Source organism: Carcharodon carcharias, chromosome 36 (assembly GCF_017639515.1).
Source record: "Carcharodon carcharias isolate sCarCar2 chromosome 36, sCarCar2.pri, whole genome shotgun sequence".
Classification (NCBI taxonomy): Eukaryota; Metazoa; Chordata; class Chondrichthyes; order Lamniformes; family Lamnidae; genus Carcharodon; species Carcharodon carcharias.
In genome coordinates, this window is record NC_054502.1 from 4,021,968 (window position 1) to 4,036,407 (window position 14,440).

The 14,440-nt window shown below is 49.1% G+C and overlaps 1 protein-coding gene across 1 annotated transcript in view; it reads left to right on the plus strand.

Moving 5' to 3' along the window:
- Positions 1 to 14,440, plus strand: part of LOC121272864 (immunoglobulin superfamily DCC subclass member 3-like) — a 56,168-nt gene extending 41,728 nt beyond the window's left edge. Inside the window, exons 6-14 of the mRNA XM_041179698.1 lie at positions 3,922 to 4,080; positions 9,042 to 9,210; positions 11,044 to 11,294; positions 11,635 to 11,799; positions 12,538 to 12,726; positions 13,198 to 13,308; positions 13,390 to 13,522; positions 14,022 to 14,160; positions 14,263 to 14,440. Of these exons, the coding sequence (XP_041035632.1) occupies positions 3,922 to 4,080; positions 9,042 to 9,210; positions 11,044 to 11,294; positions 11,635 to 11,799; positions 12,538 to 12,726; positions 13,198 to 13,308; positions 13,390 to 13,522; positions 14,022 to 14,160; positions 14,263 to 14,355 (1,409 nt within the window). The 3' untranslated portion in view covers positions 14,356 to 14,440. The remainder of the gene's footprint in view (positions 1 to 3,921; positions 4,081 to 9,041; positions 9,211 to 11,043; positions 11,295 to 11,634; positions 11,800 to 12,537; positions 12,727 to 13,197; positions 13,309 to 13,389; positions 13,523 to 14,021; positions 14,161 to 14,262) is intronic.

Below are 14,440 nucleotides of genomic sequence, written 5' to 3' on the forward strand. Positions count from 1 at the left end.
CCCTGACAGCCTGTAACTCGCTCCTGATCCCTGCGTAACTCGCTCCTGATCCCTGCGTAACTCGCTCCTGATCCCTGCGTAACTCGCTCCTGATCCCTGCGTAACTCGCTCCCGATCCCTATGTAACTCGCTCCCGATCCCTGCGTTACTCGCTCCCGATCCCTGCGTAACACGCTCACAATCCCTGCATAACTCACTCCTGATCCCTGCGTATCTCACTACCGGTCCCTGCGTAACTCCGCTCCTGATCCCTGCGTAACTCGCTCCTGATCCCTGCGTAACTCGCTCCTGATCCCTGCGTAACTCGCTCCCGATCCCTGCGTAACTCGCTCCCGGACAGCCTGTAAATCGCTCCTGATCCCTGCGTAACTCGCTCCCGATCCCTGCGTAACTCGCTCCCAATCCCTGCGTAACTCGCTCCCGATCCCTGCGTAACTCACTCCCGGCCAGCCTGTAACTCGCTCCTGATCCTTGCATAACTCGCTCCTGATCCCTGCGTAACTCGCTCCCGATCCCAGTGTAACTCACTCCCGGACAGCCTGTAACTCGCTCCTGATCCCTGCGTAACTCACTCCTGATCCCTGTGTAACTCACTCCCGATCCCTGCGTAAATCGCTCCTGATCCCTGCGTAACTCGCTCCTGATCCCTGCGTAACTCGCTCCCGATCCCTGCGTAACTCACTCCCGGACAGCCTGTAACTCGCTCCTGATCCCTGCGTAACTCGCTCCTGATCCCTGCGTAACTCGCTCCCGATCCCTGCGTAACTCGCTCCCGATCCCTGCGTAACTCGCTCCTGATCCCTGCGTAACTCGCTTCCGATCCCTGTGTAACTCACTCCCGATCCCTGCGTAACTCGCTCCCGATCCCTGCGTAACTCACTCCCGATCCCTGCGTAACTCGCTCCCGATCCCTGCGTAACTCGCTCCCGATCCCTGCGTAACTCACTCGCGATCCCTGCGTAACTCGCTCCCGATCCCGGCGTACCTCGCTCCCGATCCCGGCGTACCTCACTCCCAATCCCTGCATAATTCAATCCCGGACAGCCTGTAACTCGCTCCTGATCCCTGCGTAACTCACTCCCAATCCCTGTGTAACTCACTCCTGATCGCTGCGTAACTCGCTCCTGATCCCTGCGTAACTCTCTCCCGATCCCTGCGTAACTCGCTCCTGATCCCTGCGTAACTCACTCCCGATCCCTGTGTAACTCACTCCTGATCCCTGTGTAACTCGCTCCCGGACTGCCGGTAACTCGCTCCCGATCCCTGCGTAACTCACTCCCGATCCCTGCGTAACTCACTCCCGATTTCTGTGTAACTCACTACCGGACAGCCTGTAACTCACTCCCGATCCCTGCGTAACTCACTCCCGATCCCTGCGTAACTCACTCCCGATCCCTGCGTAACTCACTCCCGATCCCTGCGTAACTCACTTCTGATCCCTGCGTAACTCACTCCCGATCCCTGTGTAACTCACTCCCGATCCCTGCGTAACTCACTCCCGATCCCTGCGTAACTCACTCCCGATCCCTGCGTAACTCACTCCCGATCCCTGCGAAACTCACTCCCGATCTCTGTGTAACTCGCTCCCGGACAGCCTGTAACTCGCTCCCGATCCCTGCGTAACTCGCTCCTGATCCCTGCGTAACTCGCTCCTGATCCCTGTGTAACTCACTCCCGAACTGTCTGTTGTTGTTGTCGGCTGTTCCTTGATTGGAGAATGAGATATACTCAGGGTTGTGAGTTTCCGCCATGGTTTTCCACGTGACTGAACAGGCCAATTCTTGACCCGCGGGTCTTTGAGCCCATGGGGCAGAACGTCTCAGAGGTAGTGGGATCGGAGTGCAGGAATTGCTTCCTTTTCTTTCCTTCTCTGTCACCTGTCTGCCTCATCATTAAGATGTTTGAGCTCCGAGTTTGATGGGCAAGTTGTCACCATTTTGAACGATTGGTAGCAAACTCCTCCCAGTCATTAACTTCAGTGCTGCTGCACTTCAAAGGAGGCTTCAGAGTATCTTTGAAATGTTTTCCTAGTCCTCCCCTGCAACACCGGTCATTTGAGATTTGAGACAACAGGACCTGATGGGGAAGAGACTTTTCGACCACAGTGTCCCGTCCACTGAAGTTGATTTTGCGGTTTTATCTGAATGCTTGTGGAGCTGGCTTCAAGAAGGTCACTAGCATTTGTTGGACATCCCTCCCATTGGATCCAGGTGATGTGGCAGAGTCATTGCTGACGGAATTTCTCTAGCGCTCTCATGTCTCGCTGATGCACAGTCCAGGTCTGGCTGCAGTACAGGGGTGTGCTGATATCACCTGTTTTTTCTCCCCAGGACTCTCTTTGACTTGTGGAGGTCTTTGCTGTAAGTTTGTAGAAGGTTCGAGCTGGCTCGGCTGATCTGGTGTTGGATCTCCTCGTCAATGGTGTCCTCCTGAGAGAGGTGGGGAAGTGCACAGCATATTCCAGAGTCCCTCAACATATCCGGGAGGTGGAATATTTGACTGATGGGAGCTGAGTTGATATACGAGTTTTGTTTAGGAAGCGTTCCAAGACAGGCCGAATCTCTTGTACACGGCATTGAAGGGATTGGGAGTGGCTTTCAAATATGGTGCAGAGTGGTCAACAACACCACAGTCATCCACACATTGTAGATCACGTGTGCCTGTGGTGGTGAGTTTAGTTTTGGCATGAAGGCTAAAAGTTTTTCCTTCTAGGCAGTAGTTGATGTTGCCTTTAAGTGACAGCAATTGATTTTTGTTGGGGTGAATAGCCCATGTCAGACAGATAGTAAATTGTAAACAGCTTGCTTGATACTAGTCTGGATTTTGAAAGCATCTGTTTTAAACCTCCCAACCAAGACTGTTGCAGTCGTATCATCGTGAACCAGCCGCAGGATTGTGAAGATGTTACTTGGGGCATTCAAATCTTTGGAGCCTCATGATTTACTGAGTCACATGCTTTGGTCAGGTCGGTGAATGCAGCAAAGAGTTCCTGACGTTGTTCTCCACATTTTTCTTGGTTTGGTCTGGTAACGAACCTCTATGTCAGAGGTTCCTTGGATACATCTAAAGCTACACTGTCCCTCTGGAATGATCTCCTCAGCCCCAGGATTTCACCTGCTGTGGACAGGAGGAAAATACCCCAATAGTTTAAACAGCATGATTTATCTCCCTTCTTGAAGATAGTTGCAATTCACGCATTCCTGAAGTCAGGCAGAGATCTTTTTAGTCCCAAGTCTGTGGAATGCGTGAATGAAGACTTGATGTGAACAAAAGGCCACCTACAGCTGGAAAACCATCAGGGCCGCAGGCTTTGTTGCTTTTCATTCATTTGATCACTCGTCTGTACCTCACTCCCGATCCCTGTGTAACTCGCTCCCGATCCCTGCGTAACTCGCTCCCGATCCCTACGTAACTTGCTCCCGATCCCTGTGTAACTCGCTCCCGATCCCTGTGTAACTCACTGCCGATCCCTGCGTAACTCGCTCCCGATCCCTGCGTAACTCACTCCCGATCCCTGAGTAACTCACTCCTGATTGCTCCTGATCCCTGCGTAATTCACTCCCGATCTCTCCTAATCTCTGCATAACTCACTCCCGATCCCTGTGTAACTCGCTCCCGATCCCTGTGTAACTCGCTCCCGATCTCTGCATAACTCACTCTGGGACTGCGCGTAACTCACCCCGGGACTGCGCGTAACTCGCCCCGGGACTGCGCGTAACTCACCCCGGGACTGCGCGTAACTCGCCCCGGGACTGCGCGTAACTCACCCCGAGATTGTGCGTAACTCGCTCCGGGACTGCAAATAACTCACCCCGGAACTGCATGTATCTCACTCCCGGACTGAGCGCAGCCCACTCCCTGTGCCTTCGTAATTCTCGCCCAGTCTCTAATCAATAGTTTCTTTTTGCCATTCTGTGCCAGACGGACGTTCGATCGGAGTCGACGGGATCGAGGTGCTTGGGACAGGGAATCTGATGATCTCTGATGTCACTGTCCATCATTCGGGGATATACGTTTGTGCAGCCAACAAACCTGGAACCCGTGTCCGTCGCACAGCCCAGGGCAGGCTGGTGGTGCAAGGTATGTGGTGTGTAAATCACAGCTGGGTATGGATGGACACCTCCTAAAGTACCAGTGCTGTCCAAAAACAGCTCGCATTTATATAGCGCCTTTAATGTAATAGAGTTTCCAAAGGTGCTCCACAGGATCATGGGTCAGAAAGAAGTGACATTGAATCGCATAAAAGGAGATATTAGCACAGGTGAGCAGGAGTGTCTTAAAGTCTGAGAGAGAGATTGGGTCAGAGAGGTTTGTGGGGTGGGGGTGGGTTATCAAGTTTAAAGTCAGTTCTTCTGTGGAGTTGCTAAAATCTGTGAGGGGGCAGTCCAACCATTACTGCCCTCTTTTAATTTTTAAAAAATAAAAGCCCAAAGTCTTCTCACGAGCAGCTGTCCGAACATCTGGGATAACTCCAGGACACAAAGGATTCACCGGAGTGTGTCAAAACAGAGTCCCTGGGACACATCGCGACCCACTGCCCTCTGCACCCTGAACTTGTTTGGAAAGGAAGAATAGCCAGACAAAACCCATTCTCCACCCTGCTAATAGATAATGGGGACTGCGGGCTGGGGGAGGGCAAGTTCGGGGAGGAGAGATTCCCCAGCCCCTATTGTCTGCTGACTTCCTTTGTAATACAAACAGTCTGGAGTGAAGGCTCAGAGAATTGAAAGGGGCCACAGTGACCAGAATCGATTGTGAGCATTTGGTTAAAAGTAATAAATTAGCACTGCCCATCTCGCACAGCTGAAAGGCACACAGAGATCCCTCGAGACAGGGTGAAGTTAATGTGTTCAAAGGCACATGATGAAGCACTCTTTAGTTTGGGAATTGCGTTTGATGCTGATGCCAGTGTTAGTGGCTGTAATTCTCTCCCATCCTTCCCAGCCTGCTGACTATAACATATGGACAGCTCTCAGGCTCAGTCCACTGTATCTATTGACCTCAAACTAACCTCGGCAGCACAGCAAGGCAGGATGTGTGACTATGTTTCAGCCACGCTGTCACTGATAATTTCATCCTCACCAGCGCTGGAGATCTACTTACTTTCAATTAATATTGTGAAAACATTTCTCAACTCTGGTTCCTACTCTTCCAATGACTCAGTGAATGAATGCACCACCAGGTTTTTGTTGTGCCCACCCCCACCCCGGGCAGGAAGGGCCCAGGTATTAGGGTCAGGAGTCAGGTATTGCGGTCAGGTATTAGGGTCAAGGGTCAGGGCCCAGGTTTTGAGGTCAGGGCCCAGGTATTGAGGTCAGGGCTGAGGTAATGGGGTCAGGGTCTCAGGGTCAGGTAATGGGGTCAGAAATCTGGTATTGGGGTCAGGGCTCAGGTATTGGGGTCAGGGTCAGGCTCAGATATTAGGGTCGGGAGTTAGGTATTGGGGTCAGAAGTCAGGTAGACCATAAGACGTAGGAGCAGAAGTAGGCTATTCAGCCTATTGAGTCTGCTCTGCCATTCAATCAGATCATGGTTGATCTGATAATCCTCAACTTTCCTGCCTTTTCTCCATAACCCTTGATTCCCTTACTGATTAAAAATCTGTCTATCTCAGCCTTAAATAAACATAATGACCCAGCATCTACAGCCCTCTGCAGTAAAGAATTCCACAGATTCACTACCCTATGAAAGAAGAAATTCCTCCTCATCTCTGTCTTAAATGGGTGACCCCTTACTCTGAGATTATGCCCTCTGGTCCTACACTCTCCCACAAAGGGAAACAACCTCTCAACAGCTACCCTGTCAAGCCCCCTAAGAATCTTATACGTTTCAATAAGGTTGCCTCTCATTCTTCCAATGAGTAAAGGCCCAACCTACTCAACCTCTCCTCATAAGAAAATCCCTCCATACCCGGGATCAACCTATTGAACCTTCTCTGGACTGCCTCCAATGCCAGTATATCTTTCCTTAGATAAAGGGACCAAAACTGTTCACAGTATTCTAGATGTGGTCTAACTAGTCCCTTGTGTCATTTTAGAAAGACTTCCCTATTTTTGTACTCCATTCCCTTTGAAATAAAGGCCAACATTCCATTTGCCTCCCTATTACCTGCTGAACTCGTATGTTAGCTTTTTGTGATTCATGCATGAGGACCACCAAGTCTCTCTGTGCTGCAGCTTTCTGCAGTCTTTCTCCACTTAAGTAATATTCAGCTCCTCTATTCTTCCTGCCAAAGTGCATAACCTCACATTTTCCCACATTATATCCCATCTGCCAAGTTTTTGCCCACTCATTTAACCTGTCTATATCCCTCTGTAGACTCTGTCATCCTCACCACTTGCCTTCCCACCTATTTTTGTATCATCCCCAAACTTGGCGATAGTACATTCACTTCACTTATCCAAGTATTAATACATATTGTAAATAATTGCAGCCCCAGCACTGATCCCTGTGGCACTCCACTAGTTACAGGTTGCCATCCTAAAAATGCCCCCCTTATCCTAACTCTGTTTTCTATTAGTTATCCAATCCGCTATCCATGCTAATACACTACCCCCAACACCATGGGCTCTTATCTTATTAAGTAGCCTTATGCGCGGTACCTTATTGAACACCTTTTGGAAATCCAAATATATCACATCTATTGGTTCCCCTTTATCTATCCTGCTAGTTACCTCCTCAAAGAATTCTAATAAATTTTTCTGGCATGATTTCCCTTTCGTGAAGCCATGCTGACTCTGCTTGATTAGATTATGTAATTCTAATGCTCTATTACATCCTTTATAATAGACTCCAACATTTTCCCAATGACAGATGTTAAGCTAACTGGCCTATAGTTACCTGTTTTTTGTCTCACCCCCTTTTTGAATAAGGGTGTTACATTGCCAGTTTTCCAATCCTCTGGGACTTCTCCAGAATCTGAGGATTCATGGAAAATTACTACCAGTGCATCCACTATCCCTGTAGCTGCTTCCTTTAATATCCTAGGATGCAACCCTCCAGGTCCAGAAGACTTATCGGCCTTAAGCCCCATTTGTTTCCCTAATACTTTTCTCTAGTGATAGTTATTGTATTTATTTCCTCCCTCCCTAATTATTTAGTATTGGAATGCTATTAGTGTCTTCTGCTGTGAAGACTAATGCAAAGTATTTATTTAACTCCTCTGCCATATCCTGGTTTCCCATTATTATTTCCCCAGCCTCATTCTCTAAGGGGCCAATGTTCACTTTGGCCTCTCTCTTCCTTCTTATATATTTAAAGAAGCTCTTACTGTCCATTTTTATATTACTTGCTAGTTTACTCTCAAATTTTATTTTCTCCCTTTTTTTTGGTCATCTTTTGTTGGTTTTTAAAACTTTCCCAATCCTCTGGCTTACCACTAATCTTTGCCACATTGTATGTCTTTTATTTTAATTTGATACTATCCTTAACTTCCTTGGTTAGCCATGGTTGGTTTATCCCCTTCCTGGGATATTTCTTGTCGTGAGTCAGGACTGTTTTCTTAAACATCTGCTATTGTTCATCAACCATTTTTTCTGCTAAACTCCTTTCCCAAAGTCCACTCCAGCCAACTTTGCCCTCATTCCTTTGTAATTACCCTTATTTAAGTTTAGCACAGTTGTTTCTGACCCAAGTTTCTCACTTTCAAACTGAATACTAAATTCTACCATATTATGGTCACTGTTTCCTAGGGGATCTTTTACGCTGAGATCATTTATTAAACCTGCCTCATTACACATTACCAGATCCAAAATAGCCTGATCCCTGGTTGGATTCACAACATATTGTTCTAGGAAACTGTCTTGAATACACTCTATGAATTCTTGCTCGTGGCTACCTCTCAATTTGATTTTCCCAATCTACATGTAGATTAAGGTCACCCGTGATTAATGTACTGCCTTTTTTACATGCCCTCATTATCTCCTGATTTATTCTCTGTCCTACAGTATAGCTGCTGCTAGGGGGCCTATTGACTACTCCCATCAGTGTCTTCTTCCCCTTGTTATTTTTTACCTCCACCCAAATGGATTCTACAGCTTCCGATTCAAGATCATTTCTTGCTATTGCACTTATTCCATCTCATACTAACAAAGCTACCCCACCACCCTTTCTGTCCTGCCTGTTCATTCGAAAAGTCACATACCCCTGAATATTTAGTTCCCAGCTTTGATCTCTTTATAACCATGTCTCCGAAATGAATATAAGATCATACCCATTAACCTCTATTTGTGCCATTAATTCATTTATTTTGTTCCGAATACTATGTGCATTGAAGTAAAGAGCCATTAATTTTGCCTTTTTACCATTTTCCCCCCTATTTGCTGCTGTTTATTTATGTTTGTACATTCTGCCCCTTCCTGTCACACTCTGGATATCATTATCTAAATAGCTGCCCTGCAAGGCTGCCATATCCTTTTGCTTCGTAAGCCTATGTATCTCCTTTCCAGAACCCACCCCCCAACCCCCACCTATTTAGTTTAAAGCCCTCTCTACAGCCCTAGTTTTTTGATTCGCCAGGACACTGGTCCCAGCGTGGTTCAAGTGAAGCTCGTCCAAGCAGAACAGTTCCTTTCTACACCAGTACTGGTGCCAGTGCCCCATGAACTGAAACCCATTCCTCCCATGCCAATCTTTGAGACACACATTTAACTCCTTGACTTTATTTACCCTATGCCAGTTTGCCCTTAGCTCAGGTAGTAATCCTGAGATTATGACCTTGGAAGTTCTGCTTTTTAATTTAGCTCCTAACTGTTCAAATTCTTCCAGCAGGACCTCCTTTCTAGTCCTATCAATATCATTGGTACCAACGTAGATGATGACAACTGGATCCCTTCCCTCCCACTCCAAGTTCCTCTCCAGCCCTATTGGGGTCAGGAGTCATGTATCAGGCTCAGGCATGGGGATCGGGGGTCAGGCATGGGGGTCGGCAGTCAGGTAGATGGGGTTGGAAGGGATAACCTGAACAGGTTTGAAGTTGTCCTCTTTGCTGTTTTATGCCCCCTGTCCTGTGCCATTGACTCACTCTCTGCTTCTGTCCACAGCACCACCTGAGTTTGTCCAATGGCCACAATCGGTCAGCAAACCAGCAGGAACTACAGCTGTCTTCACCTGTGTGGCCCAGGGGGTCCCAGAGCCACACCTGACCTGGCTGAAAAATGGCAACGTACTGACAACACCCAGTGAAAACATCAAACTGACCCACAGCAACAGGTCAGCACAGTAACTGGTCTCTATCTGTTACAGGGGAGAAACACAGCTTTACCTCTGGGAACCTGACTGCTTGAGGCCCAGACCTCACTACTAACATATCAAATGGTCTACACCAGAATGGCAGGGCAGTACAAGTATCTGTTTACTCTGGTTTCCTGTTCTGCAGCTTGGACATTAGCTAGATCCAGATGTTAACTCAAGGCTCTATCAGATGCCAAGTGTTATTTAGACGAGGTTGTTGACTGAGATCAGTCACCTAGACCAGGCTTGTCCAACCGGTAGCAGATGGTCCGCTTTGTGGCCCGCGAAGCCCCTCTAGGTGTCCCATGGAGCCACTAATCAAAATGCTACTCAGACAAGTCAGTGAAGTTGGAAGATTTCTGCAAGGGCCTGCACCTCCAGTCACAGCCTGTTCCTTTCCTGTGTTTGGCACTTAGTCACTAATGAGTCTAGCAGCAGCAGCTGCAAATATGTCGAGAGACTGGGGCACACAGGGCCAGGCTTTTCCCTGGATCTCCCCCTTGCTTTTTGCCCTGTTCTGTCCCTTCTTTCTGCCGCTCTCTCCCCGCTTTCCTCTGCTCTCTCTCTTTTCCACGCTTTCTCCCTGCTTTCCTACGCTCTCTCCTCTTTCCCCTGCTCTCTCCCCCTTTCATCCGCTCCCTCCCGTCTTTCCCATGGTCCATCCCCTCTTTTCCCCGCTCTCCCCTCTCTAACTGCTTTCCCCTGTTGTCTCCCCTCTTTCCGCTGTTTCCTCCCCAATTTCTCCCGTTCTCTCCCCGCTTTCCCCCACTGTCCCCTCCTTCCCCCATTCAGCCCTCTTTCCCCTGCTCTGTCCTCTTTTTTCCCCCCCGCTCTGTCCCTTTCTTCTGCTCTTTCCCCCGTTCTCTCCGCCCTTTCCCCCACTCTCTCCCCTGTTTCCCCCGCTCTCTGAGAGGGAGGATTGAGTGTTAGGGGTATGTGTGTGTGAGAAAGGGATACGGTGGGGGGGGACTGTGAGTGTGAGAGTGAGGGGTGTGGGAGGGAGGGGGAGAGTCTGTATGGCTCTTTCCCACCCTCCGGATTCTCATTCACCCTCACTCACCCACTCTCACGGTGGGAGGATGGATGAGGGAGGACCCGAGACTGGGAGTGAATCTGACCGACACACACACACACTGTCTGACACACACAGACACAGAGTCTGACACACACACAGACACACTGACACACACACACTGTCTGATACACACTGACACACATACACACACACACACTGACACACACACAGACACACAGTCTCACACACACACTGACACACACACACTGACACTCAAACGATCATTTTAATTTGTTACTCATTTTTAAAAATTAACCGTTGTTTTGGCATCTTTTTGCTCAGCAAGTTGTTTCTTTTCATATGTGAGCTTATTTTTTTGTCATTCACGTTTAGTGTTACCCTAAAACCTTATCTCACTGAAATTTTCTCATTGGGGCCCCTCGAGTGAGAAAAAAATTGAAACATGCCCCCCCCCCCCCCCCGCCCCCCCATCTCAAACAGGTTTGACAAGCCTGACCTAGAGTGTCTCAGGTTGTGACACTCCCTTTACCTCAGCCCACTCACAGACTCAGTGTCTGGGGATACAGGGTTCCCGTGGGAGGGGGGGGTACGGGGTTCCCGTTGGGGGGGTGGGGATACAGGGTTCCCGTTTGGGGGGGGGGGTGGCGTGGTACGGGGTTCCCGTGGGAATACAGGGTTCCCGTAGGGGGGGTCAGTGCCCTGGGCTGGAATTTTATTGAAGGTATTTTTGAGTGGGGTTTATGCTGAGTGACTGTAACTCTGCCTCTCCCTGTCAGCACGCTGATTATAAACCGCATCACCTCATCTGATGAAGCCATTTACCAATGCATCGCCAAAAACGGTGCCGGCTCCAACCAGGCCAGCGCACGACTGGCTGTGGCTCTGTCCCAGGAGCTGCCCGAGCCACCCGACGATGTGAGAGCCGAGGCTCTGTCCAGAAACGCCATACGTCTATCCTGGCAGGAGCCAGGACTGGCCGTCACCGAGGAGATTATCGGCTACGTTCTGCACATCCGAGCGGCTGCAGGTAGATTGCCCCATTCCCCGCAGCCTTCCGTCCCCCCACCCCCGGCCCTTTACCCCTCCACCCCTTACCCCTCCCCCCCCCGGCCCGTTTCCAATGAGGTCAATCGGACTGGAAATGTTAACTGTGCCCCCTCCCCACAGACGCTGTCAGACCTGCTGAGGTTTTCCAGCTATTTTTTGTTTTTGTTTCAGATTTCCAGCATCTGCAGTTTTTTGCTTTTATCCGTTTCCCCGACCCCTGTGCCCCCGTCTCCCCGACCCCTCTTCCGTCTCCCGTTCCCCCTGACCCCCGTTTTTCCCTGATCTTTGTTTCCTGACGTTTTGCATGTGCTCATCTCCAGATCCGGAAGGGAAGGAGTTTCAAGAGGCCGTCAGCAAGACTGCGTTCCAGCATGTATTCACCAACCTGGAACCTACCACCACCTACTCCATGTATATCAAAGCCTATTCCCCTGTAGGAGCCAGCAGACCCTCTGTGCTAGTCACTGCCACTACAGCAGGAGAAGGTAAAAGTGCCTCCCAGTGGAAACCTGGTGTGTGAGCTCTTCAAACAAACCTTCACATCAGGATGTCCCAAAACAATTTTCCTCCCTTCCTAAATCTCTATTTCCTCCTTGTGGACCCTTCTTCAATCCTACTGTCTTGGAAAATAAATTCTCTGCTGATTGATGGTCGACCACAAACAGCAATGCTGTGGTGTTGACTGAAGGATAAATACTGAGCCAGAGCAGTATGAAAAATGCCCCTACTCCTCAGGTAGCAACAACTTGAAAGAGCAACAAAAAAAAAATGCTGTGGTACCCACTCTCTCCCCTTTCCCCCCCATGAGGTTAACCGTGTTGGTAGGAGGAACAGATGCACAGAGTATTTCTTAAACGGTTAGAGATTAGAAAGTGTAGATGCTACCGAGGGACCTGGATGTCCTCGTCACTAAGTCACTGAAAGCTAACATGTAGGTGCAGCAGGCAATTGGGAAGACTAATGCAATGTTAGCCTTCACTACTCCTGTACTCTATCGCAAAAGGAATCAAGTCTTGCTTCAGTTGTACGGAACCTAGATTAGACTGCACCTGGTGTACTGAGTGCAGTTTTGGTCCCCTTACCTTAATTCCTTCAATTCATTTATCCTTCCATTAAGCCTTTTGGTTAAATGTGTGCTGTTATCACATTTAATTGCAATTTCTAAACCAATTGATTTTGAGATATATCGTTATTATCGACCTTTACCATGATCATTCCCTCAGTTCCAGACGCAGTGATGTTCTTCACACGGGTATTGAATTCTTCAGCAGTGCAGGTGTTTTGGGAGCGACGCCCCAGTCAGGAGCTGATCGAAGGTTACAAGCTCTACTACAGGAAGGTGCAGAGCTCCCAGCTCCTGGGACCCACTCTGCTGTCCAGCTCTGCCACCAGCTTCACCATTACCCATCTGGGTAAGTGGCTTGGGTGGGTACAAGGTTGGAGAAAGGCAGAATTGCATTTATATGTGCAAGACATTGCAAAGCACTTATGAAGCATCATCACTGTAGCAATGTTGGAAAGGCAAGAAGCCAGTTTGTGCTCAACACACTTCCACAAACAGCGATGAACACGATCTGTTTTACTGATCTTTAGTTTATGGGATTATACATTGTCCCAGCACAGAGGGAAGAATTCCCCTTCTCTTCCAATTGTGGCCGTGAGATCATTTACATCCACCTGAGGAGGCAGTCAGGGACCGCAGATTAACATCTCATCCAAAAGACAGCACCTCAGACAGTGTGGAGCTCCCTCAGAGGAGAAGAGCAGTTAATATCAGTCAGAAGGCTGGCAGCATCTGCTACTCAGTGTTTCAAGTCAGCAAAATGTTGATGTTTTATTGGGTTATTTAAGCTGTTTGAGATATATATTCATTTCATTTGCAGAACCGTCTGCATTATACGAGCTCAAGCTATTGGCTTTTAACCAGCATGGAGATGGGAATACAACTGGACGATTTGTGTCCCTGAGGGACAGCACTGAGATACCAGGCACGTGTACACTGATTGTGTTGTGTACCTATTTGTGTGTTAAAGTATACACTGAGAGCTCACTAATTCACCTGTCATTGCTCACAGCTCTGCAAGACCCCAGCTGTGACTGTAAGAAGTCAACAGAAAGCCCACTGACTGGCATTGTGGTTGGCATTCACATTGGAATGGCTTGCATTATCTTTTGTGTTCTCTTCCTCCTGCTTGGGTATCGCAGAAGGTGAGGCGGGAGCAGGAGAGGGGAGAGGGAGGGAGGGAGAGAGAGAAGAGGACAAGTGAGGGAGAGAAAAAGATGAGAGTGGGAGGGAGAAGAGAGGGGGGAAAGAGGAAGAGGGGGAGGGGAGGGGGAAGATGGGGAGGGAAGGAAGGGGGGAAGAGAGGGAGGGGGAGAGACTGGGATGAGGGAAGAGAGATGGAGGGGGAAGGGACGAGTGGGTGGGAGGGGGCAGGGAAGGAGAGAAGAGAGGGAGGGGAAGGGGAGAGAGAGAGTGAGTGAGGGAGGGGGAGGAAAGAAAAGATGGAGAGAGGGAGCAAGAGTGGAGGGTGGGGCAGAGGGGATGGGCTAGGGTAGAATGTGAGGGAACTGGTGGAAGAGGAAGAAAAAAACAAGGGGCAGGAGAGGAAAGGTAAGGTGGTGGGAGGGGAGGAGGAGGGAGATGGGAGAGCAGGAGATCTGGTGTGTTCGGATGAAGTGCTCACTCTGTCTCCATGTGTTGTAGTCTGTTTGGGTGTAAGGGCATCAAGGAAAGTTGGACAGTCCCACAGGCTGGACATAGCATGGCCCAAGAGGGACAGAATGGCCACGTGGAGGCAGATAAAAAGGATGAAGTTGGGAGAGTAATGGAGATGACTGAACTGGTCAGTGTGGTGAGACCGTGTACAAATTAATTACTGCATTAGGAATTATTCATCATGTGTTTCTCACCATCACCCTGACGCTATTCTCACCTTGGGTTTCAGAATGGAGATCCTGCTTCAGAGGACAGTCGAGAAGGTGCCTCCAGCCAGCTCCAGGTGGTGATTGAGCAGCACCCAACAGCACCCAAACCCTGAGAGCATCCAGCAGAGACGTCAGCTCCACCATCCTGACATTTCCATTTCTTCTTTTTCTCTGATCCAAAGATCTGACATGAGTCCT